Genomic DNA, 22,332 nt, shown 5'->3' with positions numbered 1-22,332 from the left:
ACCTCCACTCCCACAGATTGGGACAGCAACTCTGTTGGCGGAAATTCGTTCGCTTGTCTAGAGCCAGGCAATCAAAGTCCTAGCCTCCCAGAGAGGATTCCAGGATTTTCACCATACTAAAGAAGAACCAGGCTGTGCTGGAACTATCCAACCGCAACCTCTCCCTCCCTCTTCAGAACTTCAAGATGGTTACGCCAGCACTCATTGTCGACACACTGGACAGAGGAGACTGGATGTGCTCTGAAGGACAGTTATCTACACGTCTCTATTTGGCAGCTGCATCGTTCCGTCCTGCGATTTAGGATCATGGGCTGCCATTTCCAATACAAGGTACTACCCTTCGGCCCCCAGAGTGTTTACTAGACTCCTGAATGCAGTGGCAGCCCTCCTCAGCGCCCAGGGCCACCATCTCTACCTGTACCTGGACGACTTTGTCATCCGGGCCCAATCGCCAGAGGCGGTGCACCACACTTCCTCCGCCCTTATGAGCACACTCCACGACCTGGGATTTTCACTCAACCTCAAAAAGTCTCAGCTGCAGCCTACGCAGAGACTGACTTTCTTGGGCCTCATATGGGACACAAGTTCAGAGAGAGTTTTCTCCTCGGAGGACAAGATCACAGCCATCAAGAGGGCCACTACTCACTTCCTGACCCGACAAGTGACTTTGGCCTATTGGTACCAGCATCTGTTAGGTCTCATGGCAGCGGTACTACTGGCCGTACCCCATACAAGACTCTGTATGAGGAGATTACAGCTGCACTTCGCTGCATCTTGGAATCTGGAGAGTGGCTCCCATGCGGAGCTGGTCAGCGTCCCTCCTTCTCTCAACTCAGACCTCATATGGTTGTCCCGGGACTGCAACCTACAGACTGGCGACCCCTTCTGGCAGCTGGCTCCGCAAGTCACTCTTACGACTGACTCATTGCTCAAAGGCTGGGGGTCCCTCTGGGCAGCCACAACGCCCATGGGGCTTGAGCCCAGCAGGAGTGGGAGTCCCATATCAACTGGCTGTAGCTGAAGGCCATCTGGTTAGCCCTCAGAGCTTTCCTCCCGCTCGTTGGGGGCAAAGTCGTCCTCATACATACCGACAACTCCACCAGCATGTACTATATCAACAAGCAGGGTGGGACCAGGTCTCCTCGACTATGCAGCCTAGCTATCGGCATGTGGGAATTGGGCCCTGGAGAACATCTACCCGAGGGCCATCCACCTCCCTAGGGATTCCAACCTGGAAGCGGACAGACTCCGCAGACTGGGGACAGACAATCACGAATGGCAACTGAATGACCGGTGCTGCTGGAGATCTTCAGCAGATGGGGGTATCCTCCGGTGAATCTTTTCGCCTCCTGGGACAACAAGAAGTGCCATTTAGTTTTTGTCCTGGCAAGGACAGAGCCCCGGCGCCCTGGGCGACTCATTCCAGATACAGTGGAACAACATGACCGGATACGCCTTCCCGCCTACCCCCCTGGTCCACAGGGTTATTTGCAAGATAAATGAGTCTTGCCACCTCAGCATCATTCTGATAGCTCTGTGGTGGCTGGCGAGTCCCTAATTGTTGGAGCTGCTCAGCCTATCGGACAGGCCACCCATTCACCTTCCGTTGGGCCCAGCTTATCTGCTGGCGCAGCATGGGGGGGCAAGGTCATCCACCCAGCGCCTCAGAAATTAGCCCTAGCAGCATGGTTCCTGAGCAGGTCACGCTGAAGCACCTAAGCCTATCACAGGCTAACCTAGTGCTCATTCAGGGTGCCAGGAGCAAGGCTACCAGGAGCCAGTACAAGAGTAAATGGACTAGGTTCTATCACTGGGTGGACTCTAGTGAGATTGACCCTCTTACATGCATGTTGGGCGACTTGCTCTCCTTTTCTGCGCACCTCGCTCACTGCAGAAATTCGGAGGAGGAGGTTTTCTCCTCCAACCTGATAGTCGAGAGACGTCTGACGGGCCTCGCCAGGCCCTACCGCCCATCAAAAGACCACACCTTGTGTGGGACCTAAATGTAGTGTTGGGCACCTTGCGCACCATTAAGACAGCTCTGCTAGTGGGCCTCACCACTGCTAGCAGAGTCAGCGAGATTCAGGCTCTGATGGCCTTTCACAAGGATAAGGTGGCCCTGCGACACACACTGGCTTCCTACCTAAAGTACCATCCACTTTCCATCTAAACGAGAAAATAGTCTTGCCTATGTTTTTTGCCGACCCTAAGGACGAGCCTCAGAGGGTTTTGCACTGTCTGGACGTCAGACGCACTCAAATTCTTTCTAGACAGGATCAAGTGCTTCCGCAAGTTGGACGCACTGTTTGTCACCTTCGGGGATCAAGGCCCGGTGTCAAGCATCCAAGGCATCTATTGCATGCTGGATGGTTTCGACCATCAAAGAGGCCTACGAGGAGCAGCACCAACCACTTCCAGCTAACATGCACACCCACGCGGTCAGGGCCAAGGCCACAGCCATGATATTCCAATGGCAGGTTCCGTGGCAGGTCATCAGCAGAGCAGCCACCTGGAACACCCCCTCGGCCTTCTGCAAGCATTACTGTTTGGACGCCGGCTCCAAGTCAGACGCGGCTTTCGGACAGGTGGTTCAAATGAATCTGTTTTTCTTAAGGAGAGTCTCCTATACACCCTGGGGCTACATTCAGTTGTAATTGCCCATGCAGTATGTAGAAAAGGGAATGGGATGTAAGAGTAATTATAAATTACTCACCGTAGTGACTAACATACCCTTAGTCCTTAGTCCCCTTTCCACCATATGTCCCACATCCTCCTCCCTAATAATACTGGTGAGTAACTTATCACTTCTACATCAGGAAACAGGGCAGAACATGCTACCTCTCCGGAGATGCAGAATCTGTGGCACTGGGCCATTGCTCAACTGATGTTTCTCTTCCCGTTTTACCTGGCAGGCATTCAGAACACCATTGGGGACTCTCTGAGCAGGTAGCTGCGGTCCTGCCTTGAAATGGGAGCTCCAGCAAGTACAAGTGTCTCGGTTCTTCAGCGAGTGGGGTCTCACTCAAATTGACCTCTTTGCGATGGCTACCAATGCCAAGTGTCAGAAGTTTGCCAGCATGCATCCTCAGCCAAGGATTCTGGGGGACACATTCACGTTCCCTTGGGAGGGCATCTTCCTGTACACATTCCGACCAATTCCTGGATTGCAACGAGTGATCAGCACACTAGGACATTGCCACTGCAAGAAGATCCGTGCCCAGGCAGATCTGGTACTCGGACCATCTCCATCTGTCGGTTTTTCCAGCCATCAAACTGCCTCCTCTTCCAGGCCTGCTCTGCAGAGGAGTGTCAATCCTGAACCACGACCCAGCATCTCCGCCTCATGGCCTGGCTCCAGCAGCCATAGAATTTGGACACTACTCAGTGCCTTTGGAATGCAAGAACATTCTAGCCAAGGCCCCCTATATGTTTGCTTGCTACAAACGCAAGTGGAAGCACTTTACAGTATGGTGCCAGTCACTGAACATTCCTCCGCTGCGTGCGACAGCACCACAGCTTCTTCCTTACCTGCTCTTGCTTGCCAAGTCTGTCCTTGCCCATGCCTCTATCAAGGTAAACCTGGCTGCCATATCCCGTTACACCCAGGCTCCAGGCAAGCTCTTCCTGGGGTTGCACAGGCTTGTTAAGGTGTTCCTCAAGGGACTCTTCAGAACATTCCCGCCAGTGAAGGCTCCTACCCCTGCATGGGAGCGCAATGTGGTACTGTCAGAACTGATATGACCTCTGTTTGAACCTATGCATTGGGCCTCCTTGAAGTTTCTGACATGGAAGACTGCCTTCCTGGTGGTGATCACCTCTACCAGGTGAGTTGCGGACAGGTAGGCTCTCTCCTGTTAGCCTCTGTATTTGTTCTTTCACTCGGCTAAGGTGGTTCTGCAAACTCATCCTTTCTTTATGCCAAAGGTCCCATCGCACTTTCATCTAAACAAGCCTTTGGTTCTACCAGTTTTCTTTTCAAACCCTTTTTCACCTGCTGAAACATCTTTGCATTCGCTGGACGTAGCACGTGCCTTGAAGTTCAATGTTGCATGCACAAAGGAGTTTTGAAAGACTGCTCAGCGTTTTGTCAATTTCTGACCTGTGGGACACGGGAAGGCCCTTTCTAAGACTTCCCATGTCTAAGTGGCTCTCCGACTGTATCAAGCATTGCCACCTTCTGGCCAACAAACAGCTATCAGGCCGGTTGAGAGCCCATTCTACCAGAGCCATCACAGCAACTACAGCGTTCCTCTCCTGTGTACCCCTGCTCGACCTCTGCAGTGCTGCCATGTGGCGGTCTACCCACACCTTCAGCAGATTCTACTGTGTCAACAGGGATTCCAGGGAGGAGTCACGGGTCAGTCAAGCACTGCTTTGCAACCTGTTTGCAGGAGATGTCTGTTCCAGGGGTGAATGTATTTCTTCTGTGAGACTTGCCGCCTCCTGTGGTTGTGTATATATACTGTTGTGTATAATCATATTCATGAGCATGTGAATCCATGTAAGCCCCATGCTGAAGAAGAAAAAAGTAACTTACCTCTAACTCCTGTTCTCCGGCATGGTTCTTATATGGATTCACATGCAAACCCTCCCTCCTTCCCTGTCTGGCTCTTCTTGGTTCATACTGCCACTTTATGTGCACAACCAAATCTGAAGATGACTTCCAGGGGTGGAGGTTAGGAGGATGAATGTCAATAGCTGGGGCAGTATGACCCAAAGTGACAGCAATAGGCTATATAAGCGACGAGCAGTTTTAGCTTTAAAGGGAAACTGCTTTTATTTTACAGAGGATTCCTAGCCTGACAATGGGGAACATTGATGAGCATTTGCATCCATGTAAGACCCATCCATACAGGAAAACAGCAATTACAGGTAAGTAACTTGCTCCGCCCTTTCTGTGCATACTGCCCTGATCTTGTGGATCTTAATTTGGAGAGCATTATCTGCCATTTCTTTTTCTTCGTACATTTCTTGACATGGCCATGTTTCTTTTAAGTAACGCCCTGCATGCATACGTTCAATGGCTTTAGATTGCAAGGTGTTAGTGTGGATAAAAAGAAAATTAAAGTGGTGTTCTGGAATGTAAATCTTTGAGGCAGTGAAAAGTTCTCTTTAGCAGCGGTCTTGGTTTCTTTTACAATGCTAAGTGATGATGAATCGTCCTCGTTTTCTCAGGAGGGACAAAGGCAATGCTTGAGTCCGCATATTTGGGGAGCGCCTGCCAGATCTCTTGTTAAAAAGCCAAGACCACGGAGCAGTGGCTGGTGTTTGCCTAATGAATACTGGGTCGAAATAGTGAATCTTTGATGAAGGTATCCCGTGCCTTTGCTTCTGCTTGCCTGTGCACCGGGCAAGTGCTCTACAATTGTAGTAGAACTGGAACTAGTGGCATAGGGATCTTTTGGTGGGGGCGTGGCTTGCACGCATGCAGTAAAGACAGGCTCCTACGGAGCTCCGTCCGTGATCCTGTCATTTCGATAAGAATATCACTATAATTGGTTGGCAATCCAGATGCAGACTGGACGAAACGCGAGGGGAACCACTTCCCAACACTCGTCCTGATACCTGGCCCGAATCGGAGAACTTAAGGCAAGAAACGAGGAGCCCAAAGTCGAGCCCCCAGGACCCGCAAGATGGTGGCGCCCGTTGTGCGCCGAGTCTAGAACTGCAGCCGCGTGGACGCGCTGCTGGAGGAGACGTGTGCCTGCACCGAGGCTGCGCCGGCTGATCGATCGCGCTCCTGCTCCGCCTCAACACAGAAGACAGCGCGGAGGAGCTGCGGAGCCCGGGACCGCACCCCCCCGGGCCCACGGAGTGATTGCGGCTGCCGGAGGTAGAGCAGACCCGGGCCGCGGACAGCTACATCGACGGGCCCCGCTGGAAGGATTAAGGCGGCAGCAGTGAAGTCCGACCAGCGGACAGAAGAATTGCGGCTTCTGAAGTGCGCAGGCCCCGAGCTTGGCAGGCGCTGCAGGTGAGGAGGAGGGCGCGAAGCGGGCCCCTGCCCCCGCCCGACGGGCTCGAGAGAGGGGGTGCGCGCTGATAGCACCTGGAGGCTCGGAGGAATCACTCAGGGCACCTTTGCTGAGGCTCCCGGAGAAGCGTCGGGGCGGGCAGCAAACCCCTGGGGATTCATCCTACAGGGGGCCGGAAACACAGACTTCACAGCCAGCCCACTGACTACACAAGTGTGGGATCCCGCCCACCGGTCCACCCTCACAAACACCTGACAAGCTTCCGAGAGTACGGTATCTTGGATCCGGCCTTTGGAAATAACCAAATCTAAACTCATAGGCTAAGATACCACAGTTAGGCCCTTGGGCAGCTCCCTGTTAAACACAGTGGCAAGGGTGAGGTTGAAACCAACGGGCAGCTAAGGCCTACACCAGGCCGGACCAGTAATCCAAACAGCAGAAACAATACCCCATCCAACTCCCATCCAACTTCCCCGGAGGCTTGGGGGGTGCATCCGTGAAACTATATCCGGGCTGCCAGATACGGATCTGCTAAGGGCTGCTTGACATCTGAAACAAATTAGCTAATAATAGGGGCCCCCAGGCCAACCTGCACACCGCATTGAAACGAACCCACAGTCTAAAAAACAAGTGATGTCTCCCCCCAGGGGCAAGCTGAAATTGGTCACGATGGATTCCTTCACGACAGTTAGACCCCAAAGGCAGCCACAACAAGATTCAGAGCCGGTCGAAGAACTGCCCCAACAAGGGGAGGATCTCAAACATACGCAAGTACTGCAAGCAATAGCAGCCCTCCGTACATCGCTTGAAGGAAGACTGGAAGAGGTAAAATCGGACATGCAGCTCATGCGTCAAGACCCCCGCAATTTAACTGAAAGGGTCACGGTGGCAGAGACTACTCTCCAGGAAAACGTGGAGGACACCCGAGACCTAAAGAGGACGGTCCTAGATCTGGAGCAGAAAGTGGCTAGGCTAGAGGCCCGCTCTGAGGAGGCCGAAGGGCGTGCCTGCCGAAATAATATTCGCATACTAGGGGTCCCTGAGGACTTGGAGGGCCCTGACCCGACAGACTTCATCGAAACACTGCTGCTACAGGAAATGGGACCGGGTAACCTCTCCCAAGGATTCTCCGTGGAAAGAGCCCACAGATCTCTTCAGAAACGCCCTCCGCCCGGTTCCCATCCCTGCCCAATTATAGGTAAGATTTTGAATTTCCGGGATCGAGAAACCATATTGAGATACTCCAGAGAAGGTGGGGAGATAAAGAGGAAAGATTCGACAATAGTTATATACCCCGACTATACTCCTGCAGTGCAACGTGCAAGGAATTCCTTTATCCCAATAAAAGCCCGACTAAGGAAACTTAACCTAAAATACATGCTGCTCTACCTATCACGCCTTAAGGTTCTCTAACGGCAAAGCAATATTCCTAGAGACTCCAGCCGCGGCCAACATGTGGCTTGAACATAATAACCTGGCTGATGACGGAAAAGAACTGCCAAAATCTGATCGGGGCTGATCAGATACCCGCTAGATAGTAAAAGGAAATGGTATTCCCCACATAATGCCCGACCCCAGCCAAGCACAATACAAGGTAATTCTTCTGTGAAGCAAGCTCTACCGGACGAGAGCTCAAAGGACCATACAAGCAAAATTAAGGCAACCCACCCCACTGAAAACTGTGTAAGCAGTCTGCTCACACAAAACCTGATCCGGAAGGCCAGGAGTGGCCTGGAAGGCCCGGGACTCTCTATGCGTTGCAAGTTTGGAGCAACTGCTAGGGAATGTTCAACCTGTTTTTTGTTTTCCCCATTCAAGGTAATGGGAGTTACTCAAGGTACAGAATCTCCTACGAGTGAAGCAAAAGTTGCTAAAGAAGGTGGACGGGAGGGGAAAGGGCAAGGACCAAGTGAACCCCCAGAAGTTACCGGCAGATTCCGGAGGGATTCAGAGTCAATTCGATTGACCCGACATGGCATCTAGCACAAAAATAAAGATGTTGACCTGGAATGTGAGGGGCCTGGGAACCTACTTGCGACGAAACAGAATCAAGTCCTACTTGAACAGAAAAAGAGTGCAAATAGCGTTCCTGCAGGAGACACACTGCACGGCAGACTCCCTGGCTAGACTGGGGGAACATTGGGGAGGACAGGGTGTGGGTACTACCTACTCTAAATACGCAAGAGGCGTCTACACTTGGATCCACCCCCAACTCCCTTTCCACTTACTCAAGTCTGAGATAGACCCTGAAGGCAGGTTTGTAATTCTCTGGGGCCGATTGGAACAGGAAGAAATTTGCTTAGTGAACTCTTACCTCCCCAATACTAACATTCCAGCCCACTTGAACTCTATGTATGCTAAAATCGCACCTTACAGACATGGTATTTTTTTCTGGGGGGGAGACTTTAATTGTGTCCACAATGCAAACCTTGACAGGTCCCTGGCCCACCCGAAAGGCCCCTCAGCGGCAACCCTGGCTCTGTTCTTATTAACAGATAGATTGAATTTAGCCGACATCTGGAGAGAGCGTCACCCTGACCTCCGGGGGTATTCATATTTCTCCTCCCCTCACGATCTTCACACAAGGATAGACTACATCTTCATAGGCAAAGAACACCTGTCACAAATAGATGAAGCACAATATTTGGGAAGAACTATCTCCGACCATTCGCCGCTCCTAATAGAATGGAATCAAACTGGCCCCAGGCCCCCTATCCCTATGTGGAGAATGCCGATAGACGCCCTAACTGACCCGACGTTCAGGGAAGAACTGCATGAATTCGTAGATAGCTTCATTGAGAGGAACACGGGGAGCGTTACCCACGTGAGCACGATGTGGGACGCTCTTAAAGTAGTGACGAGGGGAGAAATCATCACGAAAGCAGGGGGTATCAGGAAACAATTGAGGGGGGAATTAGACCAGTGGGAACCACAGGTTGAGCAGCTTGAAGCTACCCCGGTGAACACTCACCAGAGAGAAGACAACCTTAAGGAACTCAGAGTTAAATGTGCCCTGGCATGGGAAAGACTAGCCAAATTTGACTATGCCACCAAAACATGTAGAACGCACAGAGAAGCTGATAGACCTAGCAGAATGCTGGCCTGGTTATGCAGGAAGGAACACCCCAAGCATACGATTACCATGGTACAGACCACAGATGGCAAGGTAGTAAGGGCACAGCAAGATCTAAACGAAACCTTCAAGGGCTTCTATAAACACCTCTATTCCCACGAGGACCAGGTTCCCGAGAACAAATCATAGATACCCTGGAGGAAATAGGACTCCCCCAAAATGACCCCGGAACAAGCTGAAGCTCTTGACGCAGATATTACTGTTGAGGACATAACAGAGGCAATCAAGTCACTGGCCACAGGCAAGACCCCGGGGAGTGACAGACTGCCCACTGAGTTTTATAAGGCATATGAGACCTCCCTCGCACCCTTGTTACATGAGGTTTTTCAGGAAGCACATGGGAGAGGGATACTTCCTGATAGCATGAGGGAGACCCTGTTGATTCCAATTATCAAGCCTAATAAGCCTACCGACAAATGTGACTCCTACCGCCCGATAGCCATGCTTAATTACGATGTGAAAATATTGACTAAGGTATTGGCAAATAGACTGGCCAAAATCATAGGGGAGGTAGTGCATGAAGATCAGTCTGGCTTCATACCAGGCCGGAACACGACCATGAACCTACGAAGAGTACAACAGATTATTGCGCAGACGGAGGCTAACACGGATACATATGCACTGTTGTCTCTTGATGCCATTAAGGCGTTCGATTCTGTATTTTGGAAGTGGCTAGTGGAGGTTCTTGTGGGTTTTGGTTTCGGCCCGGGGTTCATTAGATGGATCAAGATACTTTATACCAAACCCACCGCCAGAGTGAAAACAGGAAAATACATATCTGAGGCCTGGGACATATGTAGGGGCACCAGGCAGGGATGCCCGCTCTCCCCCATGCTTTACGTACTAGGGCTGGAACCCATAGCAATATACTTCCGTAGACAATTTTTTGACGCTGGGATAAGGCTGGGGGGAATCGACTATGTTATCTCTCTTTACGCAGACGACGTACTACTGTACGTTAGGGACCCACAAAACAACGTGCCCAGGATGTTATATGTCTTAGACAACTTTGCAAAATTCTCTGGCATACAATTCAGCAGGGCAAAGTACTGCCTATTCCCTCTGGCAGGCCTCAAGGGGAAAGACATAACAGAACTCCCTGCGATAGGAATACAGTGGGAGCTGACCTCATTCAAGTATTTAGGGATACACATAATGCATACCCCTACACTAATGCATGAGCATAACACGAAAATTGCGATTCCTGCCCTGAGGAAATCCATGCAGTTCTGGGCGAAACTTCCCCTTTCCATGATGGGTAGGGCTGCAATAATCAACATGATTGTCCTTCCCAGATTCTTAAACGGGTTCCAGAACATACACTTTTACATCAAAGCGCCCTTTTTCCGCCTGCTAGGAAGGATAACCCGAGATTTCCTGTGGGGGTCAGGGAGACGCAAAATAGCACTCTCCACCTTGATGTTACCATACACCCAGGGGGGAATCCAACTCCCAAACTTTGAGAAGTATTATTTGGCAGCACAGCTTAGCTTTGTTACCAAATGGCTGGCAGACGAAGCCACATCTGAGACCCCCCTACTACAGACCCTAGTACCCCCGTTGCATATGAGAGAACTCATCTGGGCCCCCTCCCACCTGATGCGAAATGCCCCTTACATGGCCATTCTGGGTCACAAAATTTGGCGCAGGACAGAAACCCTTACCTGCGCTAAGCACCAGTACTCCCCGGACATACCACTAATCTCGGACCTGTGCGGATCCGTCACAGATCTACATCATCTCAGATACTGGGAAAGGAAAGGGATATACTCATGGGGGGGACTTATTTATGGATGGGACTTTTAAGGATTTTGAAACGCTTCAGGAAGTAGATGGTGTCCACATAGGCCAGTTCCTGTGGTACCAGAAGTTGAGAACCACAGCACGAACCAAGTGGACGTCATGGCCGGAAGAACCTGAATCAAACCCCCTGATTACTCTACTCTACGCCCTGGGTGAAGGAGGGAGGACGGTGTCCCAGATCTACGGCCACCTAAGCGACATCCCCAACCCACGGAGTGCCGATTTGAGAGCCAAATGGGAGGCGGACATGGGCCGGGAAATGTCAGATGGAGAATGGGAGAGGGCCTTGACATTTCCCAAGTCAGTCTCTAGAAATCATAGATTCAGACAAATACAACCCCCATTCAGGCTGTCAAAATTCAATAATATGTCGCCCTCCCATTGCACATGGTGTGGACAGCAGAATGCGGACTTGATCCACATGTTCTGGCGGTGCACTAAGACACAATCCCTATGGACTGCCATTCAGCAGACAAGCGACAATCTGGGGGTGACTAGATACAAATGGTCCCCCGAAGAATGCCTACTGGGCACCTACACCAGGCCGGCCAAACTCGAGCACCTCACCAGACTAATGGACATCATGTGTATACTGGCAAAAAGGACTTTGGCAATGTCTTGGAAAAAAACAACTGGGCCCCAACGGAAAAGCTGGCAATCAGAGCTGAAACGCTGGGTGCAAGCAGAAACAACGGCTTGGGAGGACAGCGTAGCTAGATCTACAGATAACTCTAGTATGACCCTGGAGGCTTGGAAGGAACTCAGACTCCTTGTTTTACCCCTCAGACGACAAGCCCCCGTGAACTGGATTGACAGGACCAGTGCCTATTTCGCGGCCACCTCGCTGGGCTCTTACAGGCATGGCCCCTCCCCCCCTCCTCCAGGCCACCTTGACCCCCCCCCGCCCAGTCCACCAAGCAACTTCACCTCAACAAAAAAAAAAAAGTTAATGTTCTAATGTTAATTTGTTAATGTTTCACTCTGAGATGCTCATTATCCTCGAACCATGGACACTTCCGGTGTCCTGTACCTTTATTAAATGATAAATGCTAATAAACAAATTTGAAAATAAATGAGGATCTTTTGGTGCTTCTAACTGCACCTGGAAAGAAACCAGAGGATGAAAATGGCATCCTCGTGTTGCAGAGGCGTTTTGAAATCGCATAGGTTTCCCGTTCGGCATAAAGCTGTGAATTTCTGCCAAGCTGCTTTTGTTAGCTTACTCTACTTGGATCCTTATTTGTGTCCATTCTTTCAAAAGACGGAACTGTTCACATTGTTTTTCGTCTGTTTGTCCAGATATTCTTTTTGCTAAGTTGTATACAATCCGAGTCTTTCCAACATCCACTTTTTATTGTAAAAAAAACTCTATATTGAAGCATCCTTCACATCCTTCTTTCCAAAGTGTGGTGGGGCGCATAGCCTGTGGCACTTAGCAGTTCATGCCTCTGTCATGTATGCCTCCGTTGCCCGTGAGAGAGGGACTCCTGGTAGGGTGTCTTATTCGTGATATATACCTGAAGAGTAAGATGGGGAACATTCTTGTAGGTAGTTGAAAACCTAATGGCTCTCCTGGTCACCTTCCAGCCCGGCAGTGTTTTAGTGGTGGTATTTTTGGGGTTAGGCCCCCTGGTCTCCTGTCAATCTGGGTTGTTGAATAAGGGTTTGTGTGTGTTTTCTATCTGGTGTGTATGGTGGTAGGGTGCCTAGGGGTTTGGTATTTGAGGGGTCTGAATGTATTCTTGAAGGGGAAGGATAACCTCTAACTTTCAATGTCCCCCTGATATGTTGTGGTGTAGATCTGTGTTGCCACTGATGTTTTGTTATTTGCTCACATATAGAGCAACGTCAGACATCTAAGTGCCCCTTTGGGCGTTCTGAAGCCTGTAAGAGGAACCAGGGCGTAGTGTGGTCTTGGTGGCAGGGGGGGCAGTTTGCTTTTGCTTAGGTGATGATGCGAAGTAAATCTGAGAAATCGTGCTCTGCTACAGGCACGCCTCTGAGGGGGAATGTGGTGAGATCTGTTGGTGAAAAGGTGATGCAAGTTGATCAGACTATCCTTGCTCTACTGCAGGTACGCCACCAAGTGTTGAGAAATATGAGCGAAGTTGTGTCTTGCAGCGTGATGTCTCAGGTAGTTGGGCAACATGATTCCAGAAAGTGTCCCGCAATGAAACCCACCCTGGGTGAGTTTAAGCACAAGAGGTTGGCTTCATCATTTTTCAGAGACGAGAACTCTGGTCTCTGGGAAGATGGTGTAAGGTGTTAGGGAACTTGCTGTTTCAAGGATTTAGTGGCATGAGGCTGGTGGAAGGTGCAAGTGTGGAGGGCATGCGAGTATTGGTTAAGGTGCAAAGTTGAAGGCTGATTGCTAATCCGAGAAGAAAGAAGCACACACTGGAAGAAATCAAACTGTGCAGGACATGTCACGGCATATAATGTCACAAGCGTCCCATGGCATATAATAGAAAGTACAGTCTTACGCATCATAACAAGGCAGTAACATTTGAGTTACCTCTGAGGGTCAGAAGGTTTCACATTTTCTGGCTCCCTGATCTGAGGCATCCCTTCTTCGTGCAGCTGCATTTAGTTGGTGGTGGGTAACCCTGCTGCACCCTCTGCCCAACTGCATAGAGGGTTGTAATGACTTGCTTGCAACTTAAAAAGCCTAGAAATAGAAGTCTTAATGTCAAAGGTTTATGATGCCCAAGGAAGTCAAGTTTCCATTATGCGCATTTGTAGAGAAATGCCCTCTGCTCTGTGATTTCTTAGTAGTGTAAATGAGTTCTATAGTGCAGTGCCTGCATCGTGTCTCAAACGTCTCTCTTGATGGTGCTTCTAACCCCTTTTCTTTTTCTTCTCTAGCTATTGGTCCAACTGGTTCATCCCTGCCATCGCAGTGCTCCTCATAGGCTTCATGTACCGCTATTATTCCCTGGATAGCAGGTCCTCCTGATATGTGCCGGACAGCCTGCCACTGTGGAGCTACAAACTGGCCAGCGATCCCATTTGTGCAAAAAATGACGGGAAGGAGCTGCCTACTGCTGATCCACTGTGACCACCACAACTCAACATGTGCCCGTTCTCTGCCTGCCATTCGAGGGACGGCACCTGTTCCGAGCAGTGCACGGATACCTGCCAGTGGGCCACTTTCCCATGGGGCAATTGGCTTTTTTAACCTTTTCACCAGGACACTTTGGTCATGCCCTTTCTTCCAACACATTCCTCCAATGAGTTGCACCTCCTTTTCAGAACTTTTTAGCCGCTCCTGCTAAGAATTCTGGTTCGTGCTATTGTTCTTTTAGATGTTGGTCTTCAATATGCTGCATTTTTTTTTCTCACAGGAATGCATCAAAATTACTGTCTTAAAGTCGGAATAACCTTCATAGTGTTTTGCAGGGGGCTGAAATTATGTGATGTTTGATCCTACACCACCCCCTTTATTTTACCTGTCCTTTCCCTCCCTACACCAAGCGAAAGAAATGTAATTGCAGTGTCTGCCTCTTTTGTCGATGCCTTGTATTTTATGGAAGTACTCGTGAAAATGTCAAATATTAAATGAATATCTGGTTTATTGGAGCTGGTAGTGGTGAATCTCTTGTTTTGTTGTCTCTGCAGTAGGGCTCTGCAATTCGTTGTGCTGAAAGCAACTTTTCTTGCTTTCTTCTGCTGCTTTTGTTTCAGAGCAAAGCTGTGTTTTGAATTGATTTTCGAGCCTGGAAACCTGTTAAATGTAAGTTTAGTATTGGGTTTATGAAGATCGGGCTCAAGAGATCCAACAAGGGAACAATTGGAGTGCTCTGGGTGTGTTGGCTGTGGTCTGCAGCTCCTAATTGCTGATTTTTACACAAGCTACGTTAGGCTTTCCTCACTGTGTGTTTTGGAGGCGGAGTTCAGGAAGAGGATACTGCCTAAACCTCCCACCTACCCCTACCCCTACCCCAGCGAGGCCGGAGGGCTGGGAGGCGGGGAGGCTGGGGAGCAGACTGTTATTTACTAGATGCTTTGGCTATTATGTACAATTTACACAACTCTTCCAACAAAGACGATCTAAAAGCCCCAGAGCAGGAACTCTTTGATAATTCACCAGGGGTGTTGCTAGGTCTGGAAAAGACCCGGGGCTACGCTGATGTTAGAACTGTTGGGACTGGGGGATAGCTAGCCTTTTGGTTGTATCTCTTGAGATTCTATCCGTGGCTACAACCAAAAGACCCGGGTCTATAGCACCTTTAGCCCCCCTCTAGCAACGTCTCTGTAATTCACTACACCCACATAGCATTGTGAAGACGATGCCTCAATCCACGGTGTGAGGCGCAAAATGTTCTAGAAGCGGTCACTGTTGAAGACTGTATTGCCCTTGAAAACAAAAACGAAAAGACCATTACAACGGCTTCCTCTTTCCCTACAGAAATTCCATTACTTTTAAAGCACCTGGTTAAAGATATAATGCATCATCACGTGGAATATACTGTTTCAACATCCACAATGAAGGAAAAAATATCATGTTTAGTGGCATCACAAAATAAATGCTGAGCCTAAATGCATTGGAAAACATATTGTGGGTAGCCAGCACAATCCACCAATCCCAAGACATTGAGTCAAGTTTAAATCACTCATGTTTGGGAGAGAATGCATTATCTATTACCGACACAGTTGGACCCAAACCCATGTGAGAGTCAAACTCATGCAAGGGGCGGTGGTGATGCCCCACAAATTGTCAACGCGCCAAAGGGCCTCTTCTTTGCCCCATGTACTGGCAGTACAAACATTAGGAAAAGATGTTACACAGCTCACAGTACTAAAAGTCCTTGCTCTCATAATGCAGAAGTGGATAAATCCCAAGACTCTACTCTGGTTGCACTGAGTTTTGTCCTTACTTCTCTCGTGAATGTCTTTGAATCCCTTAAAGAAGAAGTTGATGCACACTCAGGCATTCTGATGGAGCTTTCAAAAGAACTGGGAACCCTCCATAGTCAGTTTGAATACCGTATTAAATAACCAACAGAAAGACATAGTCATTGCAACAAATGACAGTGCCCACACAGCGAACCTAAAAGCCTTAACATTGAATTTTTCCTCATTTAAAGAATCAAATGAAGCAATGTGGAATGAAATCAAATGTTTTTTGTTGGACAGCACAAAATCAAACCTGCGCCCGAACTCCATCCCAGCTATCGAGTGTGACAATCTTCTATGGTGATGACACACCTCGATCAACGTCAGTCCTGTGGCTAGTAGCTCAAATAGTCGATGAAAATGAACTCAAAAAGGGCTCCCAACAAGAGAAAGCAATAACAACCAAGAATCCTCCGGCACTTATAGTGGTTCTCACATCCATTGTTGATACTTCCAAAATGTTAAAAGATCTTAGACCGTTCATCAATCAAGAAGTCCGGGAGGAGGTGATTCCGACACAAACAAATCAACAAAAAAAATAACAGAAAAAAGGACACCGAAAATCAACTTTGATCCTCTCAGAAAAATAAGATGGGAGAGAAGCAAAAACTTGGGACTCACAAAAAAGTAGGAAAAATATTTTTTTTAAAGTGCTAAATAATGTAATGGAATCTAATTCCCAAAAGGAAAACAAGAATTAAATAAATAACTCAGCTGTTGTAATCTGTTCAGAAAACAAAAAAGATCAAGGCAACGACCATTGACCAGTCTAACCAAATTGATGTGGACTTAACTATACCTGATCTAATTATTCTTAAAATAAAAACTAGCATTGGGTCACAAACAGGAAAAACCAATGAGCAAAATGATTTTGCCCCTAAAACCCCTAAAGCTGGCTCCCATCTTCTGCAGGAAAATTTGGCAGAAAAATGGTGGAAAAACAAATCCATAGCGAGTCTGCTGCGTAGTGCGCGATTACATCTATAAAGATGACTGATCCACCCACAAATGACTCGTACTCTGAAAAGCCATTACATTCCCTGAATCCCATTTTAGATCATTCAAATCCGTACAAACCATTTGCAGTGCAAAGTATGTCTCCACCAAGTAACTCAGTCAAAGGACAATAAAGCTCTAAATCGAACATCCTGGCTTTTACAAAAAAGATTCCAAATCTTTATTTGTTCTCCACCCAAGACATTGACCGCCTTTCTTTTCTGTATGATAAATGTACACAAATTGTTGAACACTTGTTGAAGGTGTGAAAGCAGTATGCATGTGTGCCAGTGATTTTGGAAAATGGATGTAGAAGTTTTTACTAGCATACTGCTTCCCCCTGGTTACACTCTAGATGATGGCAGGGTACAACAAATATCTACACAAGTCAACTTATTTAAAAAAAGAAAAAACCTCCTGCTGTTGCAATTCACATACTGCAAAAAGTTCTAAAGAAAGATCCAAGTTATTGACCTTACTTCCTGAAATTTTGACTGAGTTCTTCCAAAGATTGAATGTGACAGAAGACCAGCTATAGGTAAAAGAAGATCTAAACGTAATACGTTGGAATACAAGAGGTCCCGCTTCATTCAGGGACACAGTCACCAGTCGCGTCCTCTTTAAAAACCATGACTTAGTTTTCCTTCAAGAGATTTGGCTCTTGGAACCAGTACATATTGGTGGGTTTACTACATTCTGCCAACTTGCCTCTCGTAGCAACTGAGGTCGTCCTTCAGGAGACCTCTTGATCGCCATCAAAAATACTGTTGGAAGTAACATTGAATGCATGAACCAGGATACTGCTGGCATTGTCTTTAGATGCATGTTTGAGTGGGGCATTACAACAAGAGGCTTACTCTTAATCAACATATATTGGAATCCCGCCAGTGCTGGTTTACTGCCTTTTTTGGAAAATCTTTGCATCCTAACCGAAATGAATATTTGATTTCCTAATAATCTAATTATAATAGGTGGTGATTTTAAAGCCCACCGCTCACCATTAGTAAGAAATGTTTCCAAGTTGGATAAATAACTGTAATGGTGAAATGTGGGATAGCTTGTTTCATGACTGGAACCTAACCATCATTAATGGGAATGTAAACAAAGATTCCTGTTTGGCACCCACATGGACGAATGGTAAGGCAAAATCAACAATTGATTATATGGTGGCGTTGTTAGAATTAGTCCAGTGTTGTCAAAAGCTCACTGTTACTCCCATGAAGCATGGTGATCATAGTTCCCTACAAGCCAGATTTCTTGTTATTCAATTCACAAGTAAAAAAATATTTACCCCCAAAACTCCAGATTGACTCGCAAGGCAATATAATTGTTTGTTTTGGCAACCATAGCTCAAAATTAAACTTTGAGTCCACCTAGAAATTGAAATTAAAACTTTGTTCGTCAGAAAATTTTGTAGACTTTCTCTGGGATTTATATCCCCCAAAACCCAAAAAAGGCCCTACCATAAAGAATATTCATCATACTTTTGATGAGGTAACCGATGAAGAAAAAAGTTGTCTTAACAAAAGGTTACGTGATCTAAAGAGTATTGGTTTATCTGAATCCATGCTGCTATTGGAAAGCAAAAAAACAAAGAATAAATATAGATATTGGTCATGTGAACAGCGTACTTGTTTTTTAATATACTTGGCCAGATTATGCTTCAAGCCCTCTTGCCAACACAAGCTTAACATTTTTGGTTGCTTGTTAACCACAATGCACAATCTCAGGGAGCACAATCCACCACAATTGCAAATGATACTTGGATTAAACATTTCTCAGAATCTTTGATAAAGCATTCTGTGCCTCAAGCCGAGATAAACATCAAAGTTAACTGGTTACTGCATATTGAAAAAGAAGAGATCAAGAGATTTATTAAAAAAATCCTCAAAATCCTGTGCGCCTGGCCCAAATGGCCTAACCAATGCGATATTAAAACGTTACCCTTGGGGGCGTGGCTTGGCACTGTGGTTGATGGCCGACTAAAACCGCCTCTCCGACCCACCTTGGAACTAAATACAGCATTTTCTACACTTACCTGTTCCTTTCCTCGTCGTGTCCTCGCCTCCGACTCGCAGCAGACTGCAGGCAACCTCTCCTTAAAGACCGGCTGTCTTCCCTCACGGTTCTGGAAGTGCGCGCACGGCTCACATTTCGTCCGCCTTTTGCTCCCGACAACGGCCGCTTCGTCTGAGGTAATATCTGGTGTTGTTCGGGACGCAATGTGCAGGCTTGGGCCTGGTTGGCCATTGCCTGTTTCACAGCGCCACCCGATGCGGGCTTACTGAACTACTTCAATACTTTGTACTGACTCGTTCAAGCTAAGTTTTTTTCTTCATTTAATCCTACACGTGGGGGTTTCTTCGTTTGGCTGCATTCCCCACATTTGCTGCTATTATTTACTGATTTACTGCACATCTTACCATCTGACTATGGCAAGGCAAAGAAACTAACAAAAAAAGAAAATAGAGGGAAAGGATTGAAGGAAAAAGGTGGAGATGGTTTGTGAGAGAGGGAAGTGTGAGGGGAGGAATTAAGGAAGAATACAGTTCAGGAGAGTAGAAGTAAGAAAGGAAATAAATACATAAAAGGAAGATCTAAGGAGTACACCAACAGCAGCTTCTGCATTGTAACTCTAAACTTGAAGGTGCAGCTTCCCTTTTGGACCCTCTCAGATCCTTTGTGGTGCTCCTTCGCATACTGCTCTGTGGACACCACTGTCCTCTGCTGTTCTGAGTGCGCAAACTTCTACTTGGAATACCTCATTGGCTTCACCTCAGCCTGCTTATGTCTGAACTAACTGTCTTCATTCTCGCTGACCCCAATCTGGTGTTTGGGGTTACGATGGCCACTGCCAAGAATAATCCTAAACTGCTGATTGTCAATAAGGACTCTAACCCTTCTTTGACCAACTTGAAAAGACTTAAGAGTGACTCTCCTCCTCCGCTCGCCCTTGCAGATCCTGCCATTGAAACTATTCTGCAAGAAATCAGAGCACTGAAGCCTTTTATTGAAACTACTAATCAAAAACTTCAGCAGTTAGATAATAGGTGGAAATGCTTTGAAGATGATTGAGGTGGAGAGAAGGGTTAGCTCTAATGAGGATATCTCTCCAAGGGTTGTGCTCCTAGAAAAAACGGTCAAAGACCTTCAGAAACACATTGAGGAGTTGGAAAACAGGAGCATATCTCTGGCCAGCCTGAAGGATGTAAGGGTTCGGACCCCATTGTATTTATACAGAAACTGTTGCCTGCCCTGCTGCATTTACTGCTGGATTCAACATACAACGGGTTTGTTGCATTGCAGCCTCCCCCCCCGAGAAGTTCTGCTTCCCCTCGCCTTCCTCCCCATACGCTCATTTTCTACTTGCTCGAATATACTCTGCTTCAATTTCTAATCTCAAAGGTCAAGGAGATAAACTCCCTCACTTGGCATGGAAGTAAACTATATATTTCACAGGATGTGGCCAGGATTATGGCTCAACACAGAAAATAATTTGTGTCCACCCACCCTGGTTTGAAACAGCTTAACGTTCGATACATATTATACCAACCCTGTTCCTTCAAAGTGACTCATGAGGGTCGCACAGCCATCTTTGATGATCCTGCTGACCTAAAGTCTTTTATTCATTAAATCAAAACTGAGGGCATGGACACTTCGGTACCCCTGAATGCCCCCTCCTCTTCCAGAACATGTTTTTACGGCTCACCTGTGTGGGCTCTATATACTGCTGTTTCTATCTCTGTATTATAATACTAGTGGGCTGGACGCAGTTGTGGTGTCCCTCTCCTGCTGTGGGTTGTCTTTTTCCTTTTGACGGCTCTGTAGGTGTCACTTTTTCCCCCCATTTCCCAGCCTGATGATCTTTTGGTTCCTATGTCATGTATGCTGTTGCTTTTTTTTTTCTTTCTTCCTGACTCAGAGGCTATTTCCTCAGTTTTTGACTTCGAATATGCAGTCCTTGGTCAGACTTCCCTTTCCTGTCCCCTCATCCTTGTGTGTTTTCCTTTTGTTTGGTTCCAGTTATGGGACATCTTGATCTTGTTTTTACTTCATTGATTCATGTTGCTCAGGCACTGCACATTATATTCTGGTTTGCTCGTAATCTGTGCGTATTACAGGTCTATATTTAGCTCCTACATTTGCATAACTGTTTTTATGGTATTTAAATGTGTAACTTGGAACATTATGGGATGCAATAATCCAATTAAGCGGCACAAAATTATATCACATCTCAATAAATGTAAACCATCAGTGGCATGTATACAAGAGACTCACCTATCAAGTGCTGAAGCATTGAAACTCAAATCTTTTGGATCAAAGATGTCATTGTGAGTGGAGTTGCTATACTTCTCAACAAAAAACGATCATTTAAGATTTAATTTCCAATCTGAGTATCTATGGTCCTACCCTAAAGCTCCAAGACCCAGAGATCCTTTGCAAGTTGTCTTGCTGAGACCGGCCTCGTTGATTCATGGAGGCTTTCTCATCCAGCGCAGTTAGATTACACATTTCACTCGCGGCCACATGACACACTCTCCCGCCTAGATTACATCTTTTCTTCTAAATCTCTCACTGGCACTATCCTTGACTCAACGCTCTCTAATATTATTTATGATCATGCTCCTGTTTGCACCTCCTTTAACTTTGAGGACTTCAAAAAGCTGTCATCTAGATGGAGTCAATAACAATTTGTTGCAAGATCAGCAGTGTATTCAATCCGCTGAATCATTTCAACAACACCTTTTTGCTGAAAATCTAGATTGTGATACTTCAGTAGTTACCAATTGGGATGCTTTTAAAGCTGCGCTCAGGGGCCATATTATGGCTTATTCGGGCAGAAAAAAGAAACAATGTAGAAAGCATCTTGATGATCTATTTCTCAAAAACATTTCTATCGAGACTCCAATGTGCAAACCTCCGTTTGGTCATGGCCTTACGTTTCCAAATGAATAATGAGCTCACTGAGTTAGCTGCAGGCACTCAATTAAAGTATAAGACCAAGATCTACCAAGTCGCTTGTCTCTTATCTCAAGACTAGGAGGGAAAAAACATATATCTTGCGCATTCAAGATGAATCTGGTACCTCTCTTCATCACCCTCATGATATTTTAAATTGTTTTAAACAATTCTATTCTGATTTATACACTCCTGAAACCACTGTTCCCTCTGAGAATATTGATTCCTTTCTCTGTAATATCAATAGACATTCTTATCCTCAAATTGATCTTTCTCATTTAGATGGTGATCTCTCACTTCCTGAAATCACTCGCGCCATTAAGGGGTTGGGTAAAGTAAAGGCCCCCGGACTGGATGATCTTTCTACTGAATTTTTCGATAGCTTCGCCCATTCTCTCACCCCTAGACTTAAATTGTTATACTCCTACTTTATCTCCCAGAAATCCTCATCTGGCTCCTTCTGAGGCTTTACTCATCCTATTTCCCAAAGCTGATAAAGATCCCACATTTCCCAGCAACTATAGACCAATCTCTCTCATTAATGTTGAAAGCAAGATTTTTGCTAAAATT

General features: G+C 47.0%; 1 protein-coding gene across 1 annotated transcript in view; it reads left to right on the top strand.

The window, feature by feature from the left end:
* CYB5B (cytochrome b5 type B) overlaps positions 1 to 14,490 on the top strand; it is a 318,557-nt gene extending 304,067 nt beyond the window's left edge. Inside the window, exon 5 of the mRNA XM_069635525.1 lies at positions 13,777 to 14,490. Coding sequence (XP_069491626.1) covers positions 13,777 to 13,867 — 91 coding nt within the window. The 3' untranslated portion in view covers positions 13,868 to 14,490. The remainder of the gene's footprint in view (positions 1 to 13,776) is intronic.
* The last annotated feature ends 7,842 nt before the right edge of the window (positions 14,491 to 22,332 follow it).

Source organism: Ambystoma mexicanum, chromosome 1q, assembly GCF_040938575.1.
Source record: "Ambystoma mexicanum isolate Mex_15411 chromosome 1q, UKY_AmexF1_1, whole genome shotgun sequence".
Taxonomy (NCBI): Eukaryota; Metazoa; Chordata; class Amphibia; order Caudata; family Ambystomatidae; genus Ambystoma; species Ambystoma mexicanum.
This window is presented reverse-complemented; position numbering and strand designations above follow the sequence as displayed.